The sequence below is a fragment of the Labrus mixtus genome, chromosome 18 (genome assembly GCF_963584025.1).
Source record: "Labrus mixtus chromosome 18, fLabMix1.1, whole genome shotgun sequence".
NCBI classification, from domain to species: domain Eukaryota; kingdom Metazoa; phylum Chordata; class Actinopteri; order Labriformes; family Labridae; genus Labrus; species Labrus mixtus.
This window is the reverse complement of record NC_083629.1, coordinates 17,431,716-17,450,825: the sequence shown is the minus strand read 5'-3', so window position 1 is coordinate 17,450,825 and position 19,110 is coordinate 17,431,716. Positions and strand designations below refer to the sequence as shown.

The window sequence follows — 19,110 nt, the reverse complement described above, 5'->3', positions numbered from 1 at the left end:
CCTCGGCAGTGCTCTGGAACTGAACTACCTACCATCCTGCTACCACACCAATTGCCATACTTTGGTCCGTACTCTGACTTAAACTCGACCCTCTTGTTCCCAAACCAATCCCTACGGACTGAGCTACTGCTGCCAAACACACTTCATGTTAAATTCTTCAGATATGGGATCACCACTGACAACTACACTATTAGAAACAGATTTGAAATACTGTTAACTGATACAAATTATAATAATTGGGTTTCAATTTATCTTGTTTATGAACAATTTGTTGGTGTTTTCAAGTCATTACATAAATGTACTTTATTATGTGTCAGAAAGTATGAGTGAGGTTAAGAAGTCTTCTTAATGATGTCCCATACTATGACCATGACAGGTGTAGATGATGATACAGTCGTGTTAACTCCAGTTACATGTGCAGAATGTGGTTTTCACAGCAGTCAGCTGAGCTGTGCTTTGCTTTGCTCTTCTTGTTATTGCAGCTTCTGATTGGATTTGAGTGCGGGGTTGTGGTGATGTGGGACTTGAAGTGCAAAAAAGCTGACTACCGCTACAATTACGATGAGGTAAGGCATTATTTCCTTTTCTGCTCAATTCTTGTGAGAGTTACGAGTTAATTTGTCCACTTTTTTCCCCCCCACTTTTGTCAAATCAACATGTCTGGTTCTGGGTAGGTTTTGCATATTTGTCACTTTCATTTCATGTGAGATGGCTGTAGCTCTGAAATGTTTCCTCATGAGACGTGGAACTGTGTCCCGTTAAACCTCTCTGATTTAGTCTGAGGAACTTTCATGTTGGGGGACTGTTGTTAGAGCTGGGCTTTACACAGTGAAGCTTGTTATTCATATATTATACAGACATATTTAAAAGTGACATCCAGTCGATCAAATTAAGTGAGAAAAAAACCCAATATTTTTCTAGATTACAACATGAAATGAGACGATGCAAATATGTGCAAAATCAAGTTCTCTTCAATCAGAGAAGCATTGCAGAAGCAGCTTAGTAGATGTACCTTTAGGGATTCATCTTGTGATAGTGTGTACTCTGATCAAATCCATTAAAGACCAAAAACCAACAATGAAACAAGCGTCGCTTTATTCCTCTGTGCCATCGAGCTCTGTTGTGTTGCTCCGTTGTGTTCCAGTAACGACTGAAAACACTTCAAAGAGCCAGACTGTTGCACCAGACAACATGTTCGTTTTATTTGATTAACACACACCATGTAATATTTGTCCACTCACACCATGTAATATTTGTCCACTCACACCATGTAATATTTGTCCACTCGCACCGTCCTGCTGCCAAACTTACTTTGTAGAGCTACGAATGTTTATTAATCTAAAAGTAGTCCCCAAGGAAGACACTGTTCTTCTGTTAGAGTCAGATTAGCTAAAACTACAGTGAGCAGCTGTTGTAGATCATAAATGACCAATTTCCATAAAGATCAAAGTAAATTTTCTGATCTATTTTCTAAAGACTTATGACTTCACTAGAAACTAAAAGCCCAGAGTGCCACAGAGGAAGTTAGAAAGTTTTCTGAGACGGGCCAATGTACTCTTGGTTTTGCTCTTTTTGCTTGAAAACAAGAACGATCTTCAATTCCAGGCTTATCCTTTTTAAAGAGGTTCATCCTATTGGTTGTACAGTACAGCTGTGAAATGTGTGTGTGCGCTCTTATTGCGCTCTAATGACATGCCGCTGTGTGTCTTTCAGGCGATCCACTCAGCTGCCTGGCATCACGAGGGTAAACAGTTTGTGTGCAGCCACTCCGATGGCACGCTGACCACATGGAATATACGAGCCCCAGCCAAGGCTGCACAGATCATCACACCGCATGGTAGGGACTGTTGTTAACACACACTTTTATTGTTTATACAAACACACACACACACACACACACACAAGGGTATTGAATAGAAGCCAACTGTCTTTAAAACCACATGTTGAAGCTCAGAGTTCATCTAATCTTAGAGTGTTACTTGTAGAAAACTTAGTGATTGAGGTTGCATGTTTATGCTTGTACCTAAGCATTTGTACACTATATAACCTGCACCTGTACCAGCTGAAATAAAATGCATTCGTGCCATTTGATCTTCTAGGAAAGCAGCCGAAAGATGGAAAAAAGCCAGAGCCATGCAAGCCTATCCTTAAGGTGGAGTACAAAACAACAAGGGCAGGGTAAGTGTGATGGTAAAAAGTCCCCACCCATCCTGTGTCTTAACCAACACTGGTTTGAATCCATATCCTGTTCTAAAAGTGCCCCTTCCTGTTATTTTGTCCAAACAGCATATATAAAACAGGCTAGTCCTGTTGACAGTGACCTTCTGCTGCTGGAAAAGGCCATGTCTCATTATCTCCATGTTCCACTGGCTTTGTTTTGATGCGATAATTAGATAAATTATTTTGTGATCATGACAAATGATTTGTCGTTCCTTTGAGGTCGTTATGTTTATTGCGTTTTGATTATTGTGACAAAGTCATCATTATCTGAAGAGAACAAGGTTTTAGCTTCAAGGTCACAAAGTAAGAGACAAAACTTCCCTTAAAAAAAAAAAAAAAAAAAAAAAAAAAAAACCTGACAAAAATTAACTATTTCACTGAAGGCGATCTAATTATCCCTCTGATTTTTCCTCAGGTATAAGAGGACAGGGATTAATATAGTTGTCTTTATAATTAAAAAGTAGGCTAGCTCTATCGTAGATGCTCTTAAAACGGGGGCAAAGTGTCTCCAGGGGAAGCACGAGGGTAACATTTGTGTCTCCCTCTATAACCATTTACTTCTGATTGGACCATGTAGGTAGTCAATTTTATTGAATAAACAATTAAAATGTTTGTGTGTGTGTGTCTTTTCTGTACTCAGGGACCCATTCATGGTCCTGTCAGGAGGTCTGTCTTACGATACAGTGGGGAGGAGAGCCTGTCTGACTGTGATGCATGGTAAGAGCACTGCCGTCCTGGAGATGGACTACCCCATTGTGGATTTCCTAACGCTGTGTGAAACTCCATATCCGAGCGGTGAGCTGCCACACCCGTCCCTGCACATTTTGTTCATCTGTCTGTGTTAACCCCCTGAAATGTCAACATTTCATGTTTCTTTTCTTGCCAGACTTTCAGGAACCTTATGCTGTTGTCGTCCTCCTGGAGAAGGATTTAGTTGTAATAGACCTCGGACAGATCGGGTATTTATATTGCTTTCTAAATATAGATCAGTAGAAGAAGTTTGGATATGCAACAAAAGCCGATTTCACATAACTTGTCCCCTGAAATCTCTTGCCTGCCACTGAAATCTTCCTGAGTTGCTTATTCACATCTATCCCTCACAGCAAAAAGTTTTCCCTGCAAAGTCCGACACAACAACTAAATTTTTGTTTTTGACTAAATCATTGTTACATCATTGGACGTATTCACAGTATTAAATTAAACGTAGAGAAGAACATACCAGCGAGCAGGAATTATTATGAAGCTGAAAAATAGTCTCCATAAATTGGGGTGAAAATGTGGTCATGTTCATTCACAATAGCAGCTTACCCTAAAGAGGTTTAGTGAAATACAAAACAAAAAATGGGTGTTTTAGATCCATATTGATATACAGTGTAAAAGTATAAAATTATGTTCGTCATTTCATTTGAAAATGTTGAAGAAAGTGGTCAAAAACAGGATTATTCGCCTGTGCAGTTCATGGAAAGAATTACAATACATAAGTATATTCTGCGATGTATTCAGAAATCATAAATGTATCATGTTTTTTGATTACACAAGAGCTATCACATTTCTTCACTTACTCCTGTTCTTTAAATGTCTCCTGACAAAACAGAATATCTAGCTTTAAGTACGAGAGGGAATGGTTTTGTAGTCAAGCAAGCATAATGTTCTTTTTATTTTAATCTTTATTACTTTTCCCCCCAGGTTTATTGTTCCTCTATTTACCATTTTATCCCAATTATACCGTAAGAGGAGACTCTTTTAAATCCAAATCCCAGGCTTTTCTCTTTCTTTAATTTTTTTTTTTTATTGCTCTTGCATTATGCAGTGTGGGTGGGTGCATATTAAAACTCATCCAGTGATTGTAATTACTAAAGGCAGCTCGCCAACATATACCATAAATAGAGAAGATGCAGACCTGGATTTACTTCCAGCACCAAACAGTACCTCCATCTCACTGTTGATGTTTTGAAACTCAGTTTATTATCAGCTAGCTGTGAAATTTGAATCATCAGCCAAAGTATTTGAGGTGAAAGATGACCATGAATCTGTGTGTCAGAGGTCAGAGGTCACAGTCCAGATCTTTGGGTTTCAATGTCAAACATTTATTTGTTAAAATACAAAGTCATGGCAATTTTATTGAACATTTCAACTTGTTGATTGGTCAGTCAAGAGAAGCGACAGTATTGCAAGGGAGACATCGTTGCATCTCGTGCAGAAAACATGCAGACATGGTAATTTTCCAATCTAACATATGGCTTAATGTCTTGGCAGGTACCCTATATTTGAGAATCCATATCCTCTGACTATCCATGAGTCACCGGTGACCTGCTGTGAGTACTTTGCCGACTGCCCTGCTGAACTCATTCCTGCACTTTACTCAGTCGGCAGCCGGCAAAAGAGACAAGGCTACAGTAAGAAGGTAAATCACTTTTATTATCTGTGCTTAGAATGCATTGGCCACTGGAAATAACTTCTGGATACATTAGATATGAGCTTAAACTGGTAACAAAAATCACAGAGGCCTTTTAAAAAAATTAACTTTGTCATGTAAATTAACTTATTAACTGAGCATTTGTTTTCTTTTCACAGGAATGGCCCATTAGTGGAGGAAACTGGGGCCAAGGCACTCAGAGTTACCCTGAGATCATAATCACCGGGTAAGTGACTTAATATCAAAGGATGAAGTTATCATACACATACCATCATCTGGCATTTTCCAAATGATCTCATATTTATTTTAAATTTTTGGTCCAATAAATAGACATGCTGACGGGTCGATCAAATTCTGGGATGCTTCTGCATGTGAGTAGTTTCCTTTGATTTTATTCCATTTATTTGTATGGAGCTATGTGGTATTCTTTCAGGCTCTGGGCTGTTGTTACAGTACATGTTTAATTACCATCAGAAGACATATGGCAGGTTAAGATATATGTACAATACCAACCAGTCCAGTTATAATACTTCAGTTCCCTATCATCAAGTCAAACAAACAGGATACAAAGGCCATTCATACTTCTCTTTTTCAAACTTATGACATTGAAAGAATGAAACATTGGAAAGTATTCAGAGGGAAATGAATATTTTGTATGAACTGAATAGACAAAGAATTTATCCTCAGAAATTCAGTAGTTTTTAAAAAATTGTTGTATGGAGCTAGCTTTATATGGTTCTCAGATATTGGCGAGGCACATTTAAACATACTCATTTAAAGTGTAGGATGCAATTGACAACGCTAAGATTGATTCTATTTGCCATGGTAAGCTTTTAAGTAGCTGACTATATTGTTTAAGCACATATTGTATATTTGGGATGCTTGAATAGTTTAGACTGACTACATTTAAAGTTTATCTTACTTGACTAAACGGTTAAATGTCTTATCCCCTTGCCAGAATTAGTAGTCGCTTGGACAAATTATAAATATTCATATATATTGGTCCTCAATGCCGCTCAAATTTCATGCTCAAACTGGCTGTATCTCCAGTTAATGGGCCTGCTCTACACACCAGGATGTAAACAAGCACAGTGAACAGATAATACTTCAGAGCAGCGTGAAAAATTTAGATAAAAATGTATGTAGGCTGTGTAAGATCTGGCATATCAACCAAAGCAGTGTGTAATCACGTTTGGCACAGTCATGTGGAAGTTAACTTGCTGGTTTTGCTAGCACCGCTAACGTTAGCCACACTCTGCAAACCAAATAACATTGTCTACCCTCAGACAAGTTGCCTGGAAACATCTCTTGTGTATACACAACGGTGTCATCTGCGTAAAAAGTGTCCCCAAAACTGTTCAGAGAAGTTGTTTGTATAATACAGTTCTACAATTCTACAATTCTACAATTCACTTAGCAGACGCTTTTATCCAAAGCGACGTACATCAGAGAGTAAGTACAACGCAAGGAAGGATCTAGAAAAAAGGGAACAATGTCAGGAAGAGCAAACGATCAGCTTATAATAATCCCTCGTCAACTACAAACTCAATGCTGCCTAGAACTGTTGTTTATCATTTTGAACACACTGCATCATATCTTTCTTACTCCTCTGTTTTTTCTCTCAAAGTAATGCTTCAAGTGCTGTACAAGCTAAAGACTGCCAAGGTGTTTGAAAGGACTCGAGGTAAGGAGGAGAAGCCAAGCACGGATATCGTAGAAGAGGACCCGTTTGCTATCCAGACCTTGTCCTGGTGCCCAGAGAGCAGGATGCTCTGTGTGGCCGGTGTGTCCGCCCATGTTATCGTCTACAGGTTTAGCAAACAAGAGATCACCACTGAAGTTGTGCAGGTTGGTATACAATTATATCCATTTCAATGTGTCATCAGAAACATGTCAACTTCTTGTCATATATATTTATCATTGTTTAAACCTTGGTTTTACGTCTTCTTCTTTTTTTGACTGTGAGATAATTCAGAGGTCATCCGTGGTTAGAAAAGAAACATTTACAGCTGTTTTGAGATGTAACAGCCTTTTGTGAGACGTCATATCTTGTGTTCAGCTTTTGGAGGTGCGGATGCAGGGTGAGTTCAGCGACGGGGACTCCCCGGATCCAGGAGGGGAGCAGACTCCCACCCTTCCCACCCCAGGAGCTTCCTCCAGCCCGCAGGAGGGCGAGCTTCCCACTCAGCCCTCCACCGGCAGCAACTCCTCTGATGGACCCCGCGACAATATACCATGCCTACAGTAAGGACTACAACATTGTTTTTTTTTTTTGCAAGATCATGGTTAAAGTTTTACTCAGCTATTTAGGTCATAATTAACAAACCTAAAAGTGTTGCTAAAAAGGTTATTTGAGTAAGTGATCCTTTCAGTCCTCAGTCCTTGAAGATATTTCCACATTAGCACACCAGAGGGAAATAATCCTGTTTACAAAAATATTAAAAATGAAAAAAATGTTTTGTAAGTGAAAAGGGTTGATGGGAGAATATCAGTTATGAAAAACGATCTTGCCAGTGTGACTTGCACCATAGGTGATAAATCTTTCCAGTGTCATGTGCAGCCTGCTGTCTCATCCTGCTGTGTGTTTGATGCAGGGTGCGGAGCTCCCCGCTGAAACAGTCTCCGGGCTACCAGGTGGAGCTGGTGATTCAGCTGGTGTGGGTGAGCGGGGAGCCACCTCAGCCAATCACAAGCCTGGCTATCAACTCCTCTTATGGCCTGTAAGTCCTCACAGCTAGAGATCACAGTGACTTCATTCAAAAATGTGTCTTGATTGTGATGGTTATCCCTGTGCAGCAGCTAAAGCTCTGCATGTAGAAGCTTTAGTTTCATTTAGTCACACAGAAACTGGATATACCGGTAATGCTTGTTCATTGCAAGGAGTTGATGACAAAAATAGCATCTTAATCCCAAGACCCACTCTGTTACTCATTCCTCCTGTGTTTCAGTGTGGTGTTTGGAAACAGTAGTGGTCTCGCTGTGGTGGACTACCTCCAGAAAACTCTGCTCCTCAACATGGGCACATCGGATTTGTACAGCCCATCTGATCCCTACCAGAGGCAGCCTCGCTCCCCGCGTAAACAACGGCAGCCCTCTGGAGGTGATTTGACATGTTTTTCTATCGGTCACTTTCTGGAACTTACGCATTCAATTTACAGCTTAATTAAATACCCTAATTATTTGTTATATCCCTATATTTAGCAATCCAAATATTTATCTGAAGGGCTCTGACTCTGACTGTTAGAGGTTGGTTAGGGATGCGGGGGCTGACACTTGGCAGCAGCTTTGACTTCGCACCATGAGCACCGCCCCCTGCAGTAGCTCCTGTCCCTCAACAGGGGGCATCACTGACAGATTCTCCATCTGTTCAGTTGCACAGACCAAATGATCTTTGCAGTCAGAGGAAAAGCTGTATCACTGCAGTAGTGTTTACTTTTGATTCTTGTAATGGTATAACAGTGCCAACTCATGATTAGTAGTTTGTTTTAGTGTGAACATTTCTGTCACGTCTTTTACTGTGTTTTTGTCTCTGCCTGATCATCTTGTTTGTTATTCATTCTTTTCAGTCTCAGTGGTCTGCCGCTACATTTAAAACTCTTTCATTGAGGTTGCACTGTCTTGAGTAGCAAAGTTTAATTTATGCACACTTGAAGAATGTATTTTGATTACTGTTTAGTTTTAATTAGAAATACTGCAGCAAGCCCCTGAGACTCGTATCGTTCTTTTTCGTTTGCACTGTTGATCATTTTCCTGTGTCACTGTTCTTACTGTCGCTCTCTTTCTGTGGTAAAGACGTTCCACCTGTGACTTCTTGCATGTCCAGACTTTCTAACTTGTATTCTGACTCTGTGAAAAAGCTACGCTCATCTCACTTCAGTAAGTCATGTTGTGTCAGAATTTCTCCTACACCCTTAAAGTATCATTTCTCTCCTCTGAACTTTCCCTGTTTTCTCATAAGGATACACTCCTTGTTATTGATTTAGCTACCCGAAATCCCCCCAAATCCTCTCTATTGACTTTTTAAAACATTTGACAGTGAGCTGGGAGGAAATTGGGAGACTTGAGAGCACTTCAACAAAATCCGGTTGTGTATCTTTAAATCCTACTATCTATTTTCCTCGACAAACAGTGCTGGCACCCTAAGCTATCAGACTTGTTCTAGATTTGTGAAGTGAACTCAAGTGTGGCTTTTTTTCCTACACTGTCTGGGTAGCTGTCCCTGCCCTTTGCTCAAATAGGTGACCCTTTATTGTTTCCATTATATTTACTTCAGGAAATAGCATAGACATGCAGAGATTATTCTAAAAGAATAACCTAAATTCTGCTGTGTTTTAATGCCACTCTCGCTCCTCCCGCAGCCCTCTCTGATTCCAACGACGGGGCCAACCCCTCAGAGGATCGCTGCAAATCACCGACTTCAGGTCAGTCTCCTCAAAGTCAAAGATTGTCATTTTTAAATACTTTACTTCAATGCTGCCATTTGTCACATAGGATCTACCTCACCTAACAATTCAGATGATGAACGAAAGCAGAACTTCATAGAGAAGGGTACTGTATGTTAGAGAAGCTGTTTCATTTTTTTTTCATTGCTGCAGTTTTCTGATTTGTCTCTTTGAACCTTATTTCCAGTGAAATACAAAAGCAGACGTTTTTCCAAGACGGTTGCCAATGACTTTGGTACTGTATCATCCACATGTATTCTCTCTAGAGACTGTATATTTAAAGTGGACGTAGCCATTGTGACGTAATAGTTTTGTTTTTAGGAATTTTGAGGCCTCTAGTTTTGCATTTTGGCCTTCGCCATGTTGGATTTTTTTTTTATTATGAAAATTGTATGAGAGTGTGGAGCTTAAAATATGCTAGCTTAGAAAGCAGTGTGCATTTGAATTCACTGTAACTTTGATTCTTATTAGGAGTTTTGCTCTTGGATATGAGACAGTGTTAGCAGAATCAAATATCAACAAGTTGTTTGTAATGTAATAATATTTTGTTAATGTTAAATTAGGATTTTTTTTTTTAAAGTAAAGACAAGACTTTTAAGGAAATTAGAAAAAAAAACGTTGTATCATCAGCTAACACTGAACTAGTGCTAGCTTAGTTAGCAGGGCGCATTCGGGAATTCAGTGTACATTATTCTAATATAGAGGCTAATTTTGGCTAGCCATGACAAGGTTTTATTTCCCCATAAAACAGAACTTTCTGAGTATTTAACTGCCTTGTCTTGATGTTTTTCCAACTGAAACGGGATGGAACCAATCACAAGATAGGAGGCGTAACAAACTGTAATGTTAAGATAAATTTATTGGATTGTTACCTTCGACAAAGTTTTGTAATTGGTGGAAAAAAACGCCCCTAAGTGCAGGATGAGTCAGCAGGCATTTTAAACGTTGTTTGGGAAGAGAAAAAACATTATTATTTGAGTATAAAAATGCTTTATTGAAATATATTTGTCAGATAAAAATGACCTTTAAACACTTAAAATTAATTGCAACTGCTATACACTGATGAGTGCTACGGTAACTTCGTTAGCGAGATGCATCCGGAATGGAAAGGCTTATTTTGGCTAAAGAAGAGAAGGCTTTATACAAGAATGGCGGCTTAATAAATAGAACAACTTCAGCTAACAGTGTTTTTTAGTTTTTAACACTTCGTGAGACACTTTTCTGATTGCTGTGGTATCAACTTATCAATCATGAAGTGGCAGCACCATAACCTCCCTTTCTCATGTATTTGAATCAAAATGGGATTTTAGCTTACAAACAGAGAACCATGCAGCGTTGAAGAAGACTTGAAATTACTGAATGAGACCATAAACTTGTGATAAAAAAAATGGTCTCAGAGGTTTTAAATCAAAAAGGAGTAGTGTCATTTTCTCGTAGACGTCCAAACCATGAAATTTGTTTAGATCATTAATGGAGTCGCTCCCTGCTGGCCATTAGATAGAATGCAGGTTTAAAACGCTACTGCATTACGTAGCTTTGATTCTCCGACTCTGAGGCTACATCCACTTTATATATACAGTTCTATGATCCTCTGACTATTCGTTCTTTTCTCTCTGAATAACAGCAATCTAACCACACTGTGCCTTAATCCTGCGTCAATCTGTGCATCTTGTGCCAATGAAAGAAACATGTGCAATTATGAAATGTTTTGTTTTACTAATCAAGGTCTGGGGTTCTTAAAAGCTGATTTATGAAATTCATAAGGATTCTTTATCAAGTGCATGACAGGATTCCTTTGTAGATCCAGACATCACATTTTCTATGCATTTTTTCTCTATATATTTTGACTGAACTATGAAGCCTTCATAGTCTGGACCGAAAGCAATTTAATCAAACGCATAGAAAATCTGCATCATGCTTTATTCTTTATAGCACTAATATCTAACTTAAATGTTGAAGTGGATTGTGTCTCTTTGATTGTGTTCTTGATTCCAGGATTTCAGCTCCGTGTTTGGCTATCTGCTGATTTTTCCTCCTCCTTCTCCCTGTGCATAACTATGTTCACTGAATTGCAATTACTTCACTTCTTGTCCGCCTCTTGCTTTGTTTGATATTACAGGCCCCACTGCTGTCTGTGATGCCTCGCAGCTTCATTTATATTCTCAGGGTTTCTCTAAGGGTGGTTATAGACTGCAACAGACAACTTTTGGGTGTTTATTCTAAAAGACTGGCAACACTCCTGGTAGCAGACAGGAAGTCAAATAATCAAGAGAGACAATAGAATATTGTTCTTAAAACAATACATGAATGCTCAATGTCAGACATTATATTCTGTGTGTATGCCGTCAACAGTTGTCTTTCAGCCTGATCACTACTCTTAAGAATGAATCAAACTGTATTTTCAATGATTTTTACTGTGAAACAAATGATAACTGAAGTATTAAGATTTGAATTAAATTTATTTATTATCTTATAGATTGAAAAAAACAAAAAACAATCACTATTAGCTTTCATTCTTATCTCATAAAATAGGAACATTTGTTTCTGTTACAGCCAAGATGTCACGGAAAATTAGCTCGTCTCACGAGCAAAGGCCAGACCAGGGTAAGCCAAAAACTACTGAATCTAAGCTTCTGAAACATCTTAATGTTTTTACCTTCAGGTTTTTTTTTTTTACTTCTGTCATTTGAAACTTCTGCTGTTTTGTGGCTATTTCACAGCGTAAGATAAGTCTGAGAGTGCTTCTTTTTCTCTCTTCTGGCACGCTGGTCTAATTGTGAGATTTCTGCTGTTTTGGGATGTTTACTGTAAGTTTAGACAAACACTCTGTCTCTGTTTGCACTGTGAGCAGAGGAGCGGTCCCAGCGTTGGCGCTCTCTCACATGTAAGAAGCGTGTTTGTAGTGTGAACGAAGACAAAGCTGCAGCGGAGATGAGCCGGAAGGCGGGCGTCTGTAGAACTATGTCAGTCCCCGTCCTCAGTGAGTGGACCAGCCGCGGTCTGACTTGGTCTGAAGTGGGATAACTTGTACTAACCCCTGCTGCTGCTGAGGCTTTTATTCTGAAAGGGCTGACATATGACACTAATCTTCTCACAATGACTGTTTGATTCTTTTTTTGAGGAAGCTCGGCTGACTCCACCGCCAAGTGTTAAAAAACTTGCTTTTCTTGTTTTCAGTTTTTCCTTGTGACGAACACACGTGTCGGGCGGTCCCCTCTGTGTCACAGATCTTTCTGTGTTTCTGTTGGGATCCATCATTAGCTTGTTTTAAAGAGGGTAAAAGCTTGTGCTTCAGCTGCCTTCAGCACAGTAATGAGCCATGAATAATTCTTGCTCCTTAAATACTAGTTCTTCCTTGGGAGTCCCTGTAGTACTACATGCATTTCTTCTGCATTTTTTCACATTGAGTATGTTGTTGTCAGATTTAATTGTGAAAAGGACATCATAAAAACCATTGTCCAAAATAATCACTCCTGACTGCAAAATGTGCAAAAGCATCTCAATGTCAAAAAGCTTGTTTTGGTGAGCACTAGTTAGTGGGTGCACTAACCTAAACACACAGTAATAAGAAACAAAGCTCTAACATGTTAACCTGGTTTTCACCTGGTGAATTTCATGTCATTACCACCTCTTATCCTCCTGTTTGCACAGAGAACCCTGCTTCAACTTTCAACTTTAAAACAAACTGTTTCCTTTTTCTCCTTTGTTTGTTCTCACTCCTATTGTTCAGACGCCAAGGACAACTCATTCACCCGCTCACGTAGTTCAAGTGTAACCAGCATAGAGAGAGAATCCCGAGAGGCCATCTCTTCCTTTCACTTCTGCGAGAGTTTCCCCAGGAAGAATGACAGCCTGGTCAGTCCCTGTCTGCTGGTGGGAACCACCCAGGGCTCGGTGATGATGGTGGCCCTCAGCATGCCGCCCGGCGGAGACCAGAGGCTGCAGCAACCCGTCGGCATCTCCTCCTGCGGTAAGAAACTCTGCTGAACTTGATTTTGAACTCACCTGCTAACAGTGGGCCAAAGAAGTATAACTTTTATTGTAGAAAGTCATGTTTTAGGATCACTGTATCATTTTATCATGCCAAATATTGTGTGCAGTCCCTTTGTTTTTTCTGGAAAAAAGCCAATTACTTTTACTAGATATATCACATGACAATCAGAAACTGGGTGGGTTGTAGGTTGAATTGTGGATTTGGGTCACAGTTATTGTGCAGCTGTCCTAAATGAAGAGATCTACTTTGCATGGCATTCTGTGCTAATTTAAAGGCTGTCTCTTCATTCAAGTTGAAAAAAAAAATCCCCTCTCTAAAACTTGTTCTTTAGGCACCATGGCAAGCCTCAAAGGAGGAATTATGACGATGGCCTTGTTGGACGCCGCTGGAGCTCTGCTGCCCCCTTCCTACGAGCCATGGTATGACGCGAATGCATCAGATGAGGAGAAGGAGAAGAGCCGGAGGCGCAGGCCAGCCACCCCTCCCTCGTCACAAGAGGGTCAGGATTCCCAGTTTGCAGTGCTGTGTTCAGAGAAACAGGCCAAAGTGCTGGCTATGCCCTCACAGACCCGACTCTACAAACACAACATCACAGAGTCCTCCTTTGTGCTGAGGGCCGATGTGGTGCAGATGGCCGGATCGAACTGCATCGCATGTTTCTGTGCTAACGGACACATCATGACTCTCAGGTAAACCCTCTAGTATGTACTTACTAAAGATCAAACAGATAATGAAAACATTTGTTTATCACAATTGTAAAAAATTGTATGATGTTCTGGGGCGCCGTTGGCCGAGTGGTTAGTTTGCGCGCTCCCATGTACAGAGGCTGTGCTCCTCAGAGCTGACAGCCCAGGTTTGAATCTGCCCTTTGGCTCCTCTCCCGCATGTTGTCCTACAAACTCTCTCTCTCCCCAATTTCCAACTATCTACTGTCCTGTCTCTCCTATAAAGGCAAAAAAAGCCTAATAATAATGGTCTTCTGATATAATAATAATAATGTTCCCTCTTTATATCCTGACAGTTTGCCCAGTCTACGGCCTCTGCTAGACATGAACTACCTGCCGCTGACAGATATGAGGATAGCCAGAACGTTCTGCTTCTCTAACCTGGGCCAGGCCCTGTACCTAACCTCCTCCACCGAGATCCAGAGGATCACCTACAGCCAGGAGACCTGCGATAACCTGCAGGTCAGATAATCTTTTAACTAGTGGATGAGACTTTCTTGCAGACTCGTGATAGCCTGCAGGTCAGACACCCTTGAGTAGATTATGAGATTTACAATCAAATCCAATCATTCTAAATCTGTAAAAAAAAAAAACTTTCCATGTTGGAGGAAACAACTAAAATGTGGGTATAAATACCTTTTTTTTTTTTTGTGGTAGTATACTTTTTTATATGTCAGTCTTTATTTCAACACGCATTATAGACTGAAGTGCTGATGTTTGTGTCTTCCTCAGGAGATGCTCAGTGAGTTATTCACTCCTGTGGAGACACCAGAGGCTCCTAACAGAGGTTTCTTCAAAGGCCTTTTTGGGGGAGGAGCTCAATCTTTGGACAGGGAGGACCTATGTGAGTACAGATGCCCTTGTATCATACTCTAACTTTTTTCCACCCACATAAAATTGTACATATTGACTTACTTTTATATTGAATATTAACTTTGACACTCTATTATTGATATTCCAATAACGGATTATATTTCAAGATGAATGTTTACATTTTATACCTGGATAACTGGATTTCTGCTTTTGCCTTTGGTAGTTGGTGAAACAGCTGCCGGTAAGGCCTCCCGCAGCCTGGCGCAGCACATCCCCGGCCCTGGGGGCATGGAGGGCATGAAGGGTGCAGCGTCCGGGGTCGTTGGAGACCTTGCAAGAGCCCGAATAGCTTTGGACGAGAGAGGGCAGAAACTGGGCGAGCTGGACGAGAGAACAGCAGCCATGATGGCCAGCGCAGATTCCTTCTCCAAACATGCTCATGATGTACGCGCTTGAGAATTCATTATGTACTCAAGAATATTCTCACATCAACTTTTTTTTTCGCTTCTGACTCTGATCTTTTCTCTTTTGCTCTCTTCAGATGATGCTGAAGTACAAAGATAAGAAGTGGTACCAGCTCTGATGGCAGCGTGTGGAGAATCGGACTCAGTAATCACGCACACCAGTATCTCTGAGGAGCTGCAGGTCCCAATTCATCTCTTCTCTATTTCTCTCCACATGGGGGGGTTCTGCTCTACAGGCTCATGCTTTTATTCTCAGCACAATATCACACACTCTGGCATTACCTTGGTCACCAGAGGACTGCCACCGAGTACACACCGGCCCGAAACCAACAGAATGAGAATGGAAAGAAATGGAAGAAGAGAAGCCCTTCAGAATCTCTCTTTCCATTTCACGAGAGCCTGCGAGACAGGAATGAGAGAGGGGGGACCTTTTCATATCCATCCGCCATGCACTCATATATATCTCACATATATATCTACACACCCTGCTGTTTTGTTCTGAAAGAGGAAAGACAATTCTGCAAAACCTGTACTTGTGGTGGCCTGATTGCAAGTGTTCTCTTTTCCTTTCCCTGCCCTTTATGGTGTCTGCAAAACACAGTGGACTTACACGAGGAAAAAAAGTCTGATGACCCGTCGTCCTTTAAAAATCGACTGTAATCAAGTCAATATAGATGTGTATATCTATAGGAGTGGTTGAATCAATGAAGGACTTGTCTGTTTTTCCAGTCTGAATTTTTTGAAGAATTTGATCTCTGCGCTTTCTTTATTTTTTTTGTTTTTTTTTATTGTCCAGAAGAGGCATTTCAAGCACTTCAAATCGTAGAAAGTAGACAGAGCGATGAGGAATTATCGCCTCTCACCGAATAAGGGCTGGTAGAACACTAGTTCATCATGACCATTTCTCTTACAGCAACCAAGTTGTTTTAGGTGAGAAAGAAACAAACGGCGAGTTTTCTGAGAGTCCCTTTTGGCTTTATTTCGAAATTAGATTATTTATTGGAGCAGTGTAATATATAACAAGTAAAATAAGTTTGTATTAAGGGCATTACATTTATCTGTTTGTTGATTAAGTGCACAAATAAAGTGCTGAAAATGTTTACCCCTGATGAAGAGTTTACATTGATCTATCATAAAAAATTTAGAGTTGAGACACTGGAAATCCTGTGAAGGTCGTATTGCTTTCCTGGAGGGCTGTAGCTAAATCATGTAAGAGAAAGATGACGTGTTGAAGGGCAAGACAAAGATTGTCCTCCATGTGATTAGCATAAATGTATATTTTGGTTACAATTTTTAGTTTTTGCGATAAAGATTTTATCTATACATGATTACTCAGATTTTTTTTTTCTTTTTTCGCTATCCTGTCATAGCGTGAGTTGATTTTTGTCTCGTTTCTCAATGTGTAGGGGAAAAAAAGCATGTGTCTCTTTCAGCACAATGGTAAAGGTATGCTGTCTGTATTCGTAGCTGCCAGTAGAAATGACCAAGCACCCTTGAGTGTTCCACACAGTGCCATTGGTCATCTCTCTCTGAACCATTCACTTAAAAAAAAAAAAAGAAAAAAAACTCTCTTCTGCCTTTGCCTCATGATGCATATATGCTAACCTCTACCTATGTGTATGTCTGTGTGTTTGTGAACATACATATATTCTGGAATATGTGTATGGGCGCCAATATTTATAATACTACATAGATGCAGTGTATTACAATAGGTCCTTTTAGGTTTTTGTTTTTGCTTGACAGTGTTTTTTCAATGTGATTAACTAGAGTTCTATTGTAATTAGATTTCTTTTTCACGAGGTGCAAGGATATGCTGCTATTTGTGTCAACGTAGGAGCATTATCTGTTGGGGCTTTTGTTTTGAAAAAAAAGAGATACAAGACTTTGTCGGTCCAGATTGCTGCCAAATGTTGTCAATTACACGACAGCTGGACACAAATCTGACAGTGCAGGTTCGGGCAACGTGAGATCCTGTATGCTTGCGGCCATGTTCTTTTACGACACCAAAGAGTTGCTTGATTTCACACAGTTGTCTAGAGTTTCCCCCCCCCCACCCAAAAAAAAAACATAGTTTAGAGTCAGTCTGGATTTATTTTCTTTTGTCAAGAAGTCTGCTGTGTGTAAAGGGGGAGAAGATTGTAGAGTAGATTGATTTGGATTTGGGTTCTTTTTTGTGGGCATGCCAACCTCATTACCCTAACTGCTGTGTTCAGAGGACAGGCAAGGTGAATCTGAAGAGTTTCATTCCAAAATGAGATATCCACCAAAGAAAATCATATCAAAGGACTCATGGAAAATGGTTGCAGGCACGAACAAAATATGTGAGACTTTTTTTGATCAATTCACTTAGATTTGAGAGTATTAGATGCTGTATACTTGGGAGATGATCAGCTATCAATCACACCAAAAAAATGTTTTATCCAAGATGGGTGTACAGCATTTTGGAATAAAACCCTTCACTTTTAGCTGACTGATTTGAATCTTCTCTACTGTATACTACTGATATAAACCCACAGAAATGAGCAGCTGAGTGGGTTTTGCACTATTTTTTGTATTTAGAAGAAGTTTGTTAGTATGATTTGTAATGTCTTTATTTTTTCTTGTCCCATTTTCTTGTTTTTTTGAAAGGACCAAAACATGACAAAAACCTATGCTTATCTGTGTCATTTGCCAATTTTGCTGATTGCTTCACTTTCAGATTTATTTTCAATGTCTGGTTAATGATTCTATGATATATTTATATATTTGAAAACAAATGTATGTATACTTTTGATTTTCAATAATCTATTAAAGACACCTTTAATGTTATTATGGGGGTAGATTTACTGTCCAAACAATGGTTGTGCATAAGGATCCATCATCCAGACATGCCAAATATTTTCTGGTTCTATATTGAACATGCTCATCTCTGAATCTAGCTTTGCTACTGCAGGAGGGTCATCTCCTCCTGGTGGGCCGCTGAGTCTTTCTACAAAGTGTGGCCTCAACTTTGAAGTGCTTCAGTTTGCAACATATATGTCCTAAATGGTCCCTTATTGCACATTGAAGGATGCATGATATTAAGTGTTTACAAACTTGAAACAACCATGTATTATCCCTCTTAGAGATTGTCTCTTCTGGCGTTTGTATTTACCACCATGTTGAACAAAAACTCAAGTTCTCGTCACACATCCGGAGGCTGTCCCAATGCTGTTTGATCATGCCAATTGTATAAGTGTGAGAGGATTTATTTATTTACTGGTACATCTGTTTATGTTACTGTATGCTCCATGAAAACGTCTTGCTTTCCCTGTGCTGTAGAAATGCATAGAAAGCAAAGTTTGGCTTAGAGCAGCGTGCAGGAGAGCTCGAGGGTTTCTCAGTCGCCATACTTCCATCCATCCGTCTTTCTGTCTTCTGGGATGAATATCTGTGGAGTTGCAGTATTTTCTCATAGTAGGCAATTTTTGTACAGTTTTATTAAAATAAATTTCACATGGATGTCTGACTTAATCTGCTGCCACAAACAATTTAGACTGTAGATACAGTATATAAATATATATATTATTGTGCAATGGAAAATAAATGTAAAACCAATCATACCATGTTTTGTCCTGTGTTTTCTGTTTCATTGTTTCCTGTTTGTTCACTGATTTTATTTCAAAGATGAAGTTTCATTATTACTGGTAAGGACATTCTTTCTTAACATATCCCACTGCAGGTCAGAGGTCAGATATAGATTAATAGTCTTATCAAGCACCGCTTTGAGCATCCTGAGTTACAACCTGGTGCAACCCTAATTTAAAGCACAATTTGAATAGAGTTAGGACATTACACATCTTTTTTTTCCTCAACATTTTTCCAGTGGAAAACAAGTGTTGGAAGTTTTATTCCCCTTAAAAAATATATTGTTGACTTCATCTCATATGTTTCTGTCTCAGTTCTGTATAATAACATATTTTTCTTTATTTGAATTGTTTTTTATTTCCATTAATGTCATTTTTATGTTAAAATGAAAGATGCACTGCCTTAATTATGGAATACCATCTGCGGAAAA

General features: G+C 39.6%; 1 protein-coding gene across 6 annotated transcripts in view; it reads left to right on the top strand.

Annotated features, from left to right (window-relative positions):
- The window catches only part of stxbp5b (syntaxin binding protein 5b (tomosyn)), a 34,545-nt gene extending 15,890 nt beyond the window's left edge, over nucleotides 1–18,655 (top strand). The window contains exons 7-29 of one of the 6 annotated variants that reach the window (XM_061063471.1): nucleotides 483–566; nucleotides 1,714–1,837; nucleotides 2,100–2,178; nucleotides 2,861–3,015; nucleotides 3,107–3,179; nucleotides 4,477–4,624; nucleotides 4,795–4,862; nucleotides 4,967–5,007; nucleotides 6,264–6,484; nucleotides 6,696–6,880; nucleotides 7,231–7,356; nucleotides 7,585–7,736; nucleotides 8,995–9,057; nucleotides 9,128–9,184; nucleotides 9,266–9,313; nucleotides 11,632–11,682; nucleotides 11,930–12,058; nucleotides 12,809–13,048; nucleotides 13,404–13,761; nucleotides 14,094–14,259; nucleotides 14,530–14,641; nucleotides 14,834–15,054; nucleotides 15,152–18,655. In XM_061063471.1, coding sequence (XP_060919454.1) covers nucleotides 483–566; nucleotides 1,714–1,837; nucleotides 2,100–2,178; nucleotides 2,861–3,015; nucleotides 3,107–3,179; nucleotides 4,477–4,624; nucleotides 4,795–4,862; nucleotides 4,967–5,007; nucleotides 6,264–6,484; nucleotides 6,696–6,880; nucleotides 7,231–7,356; nucleotides 7,585–7,736; nucleotides 8,995–9,057; nucleotides 9,128–9,184; nucleotides 9,266–9,313; nucleotides 11,632–11,682; nucleotides 11,930–12,058; nucleotides 12,809–13,048; nucleotides 13,404–13,761; nucleotides 14,094–14,259; nucleotides 14,530–14,641; nucleotides 14,834–15,054; nucleotides 15,152–15,193 — 2,943 coding nt within the window. In that variant the 3' untranslated portion in view covers nucleotides 15,194–18,655. The remainder of the gene's footprint in view (nucleotides 1–482; nucleotides 567–1,713; nucleotides 1,838–2,099; nucleotides 2,179–2,860; nucleotides 3,016–3,106; nucleotides 3,180–4,476; nucleotides 4,625–4,794; nucleotides 4,863–4,966; nucleotides 5,008–6,263; nucleotides 6,485–6,695; nucleotides 6,881–7,230; nucleotides 7,357–7,584; nucleotides 7,737–8,994; nucleotides 9,058–9,127; nucleotides 9,185–9,265; nucleotides 9,314–11,631; nucleotides 11,683–11,929; nucleotides 12,059–12,808; nucleotides 13,049–13,403; nucleotides 13,762–14,093; nucleotides 14,260–14,529; nucleotides 14,642–14,833; nucleotides 15,055–15,151) is intronic. The other 5 variants (XM_061063472.1, XM_061063473.1, XM_061063474.1 and 2 more) reach the window with 5 other exon arrangements.
- The last annotated feature ends 455 nt before the right edge of the window (nucleotides 18,656–19,110 follow it).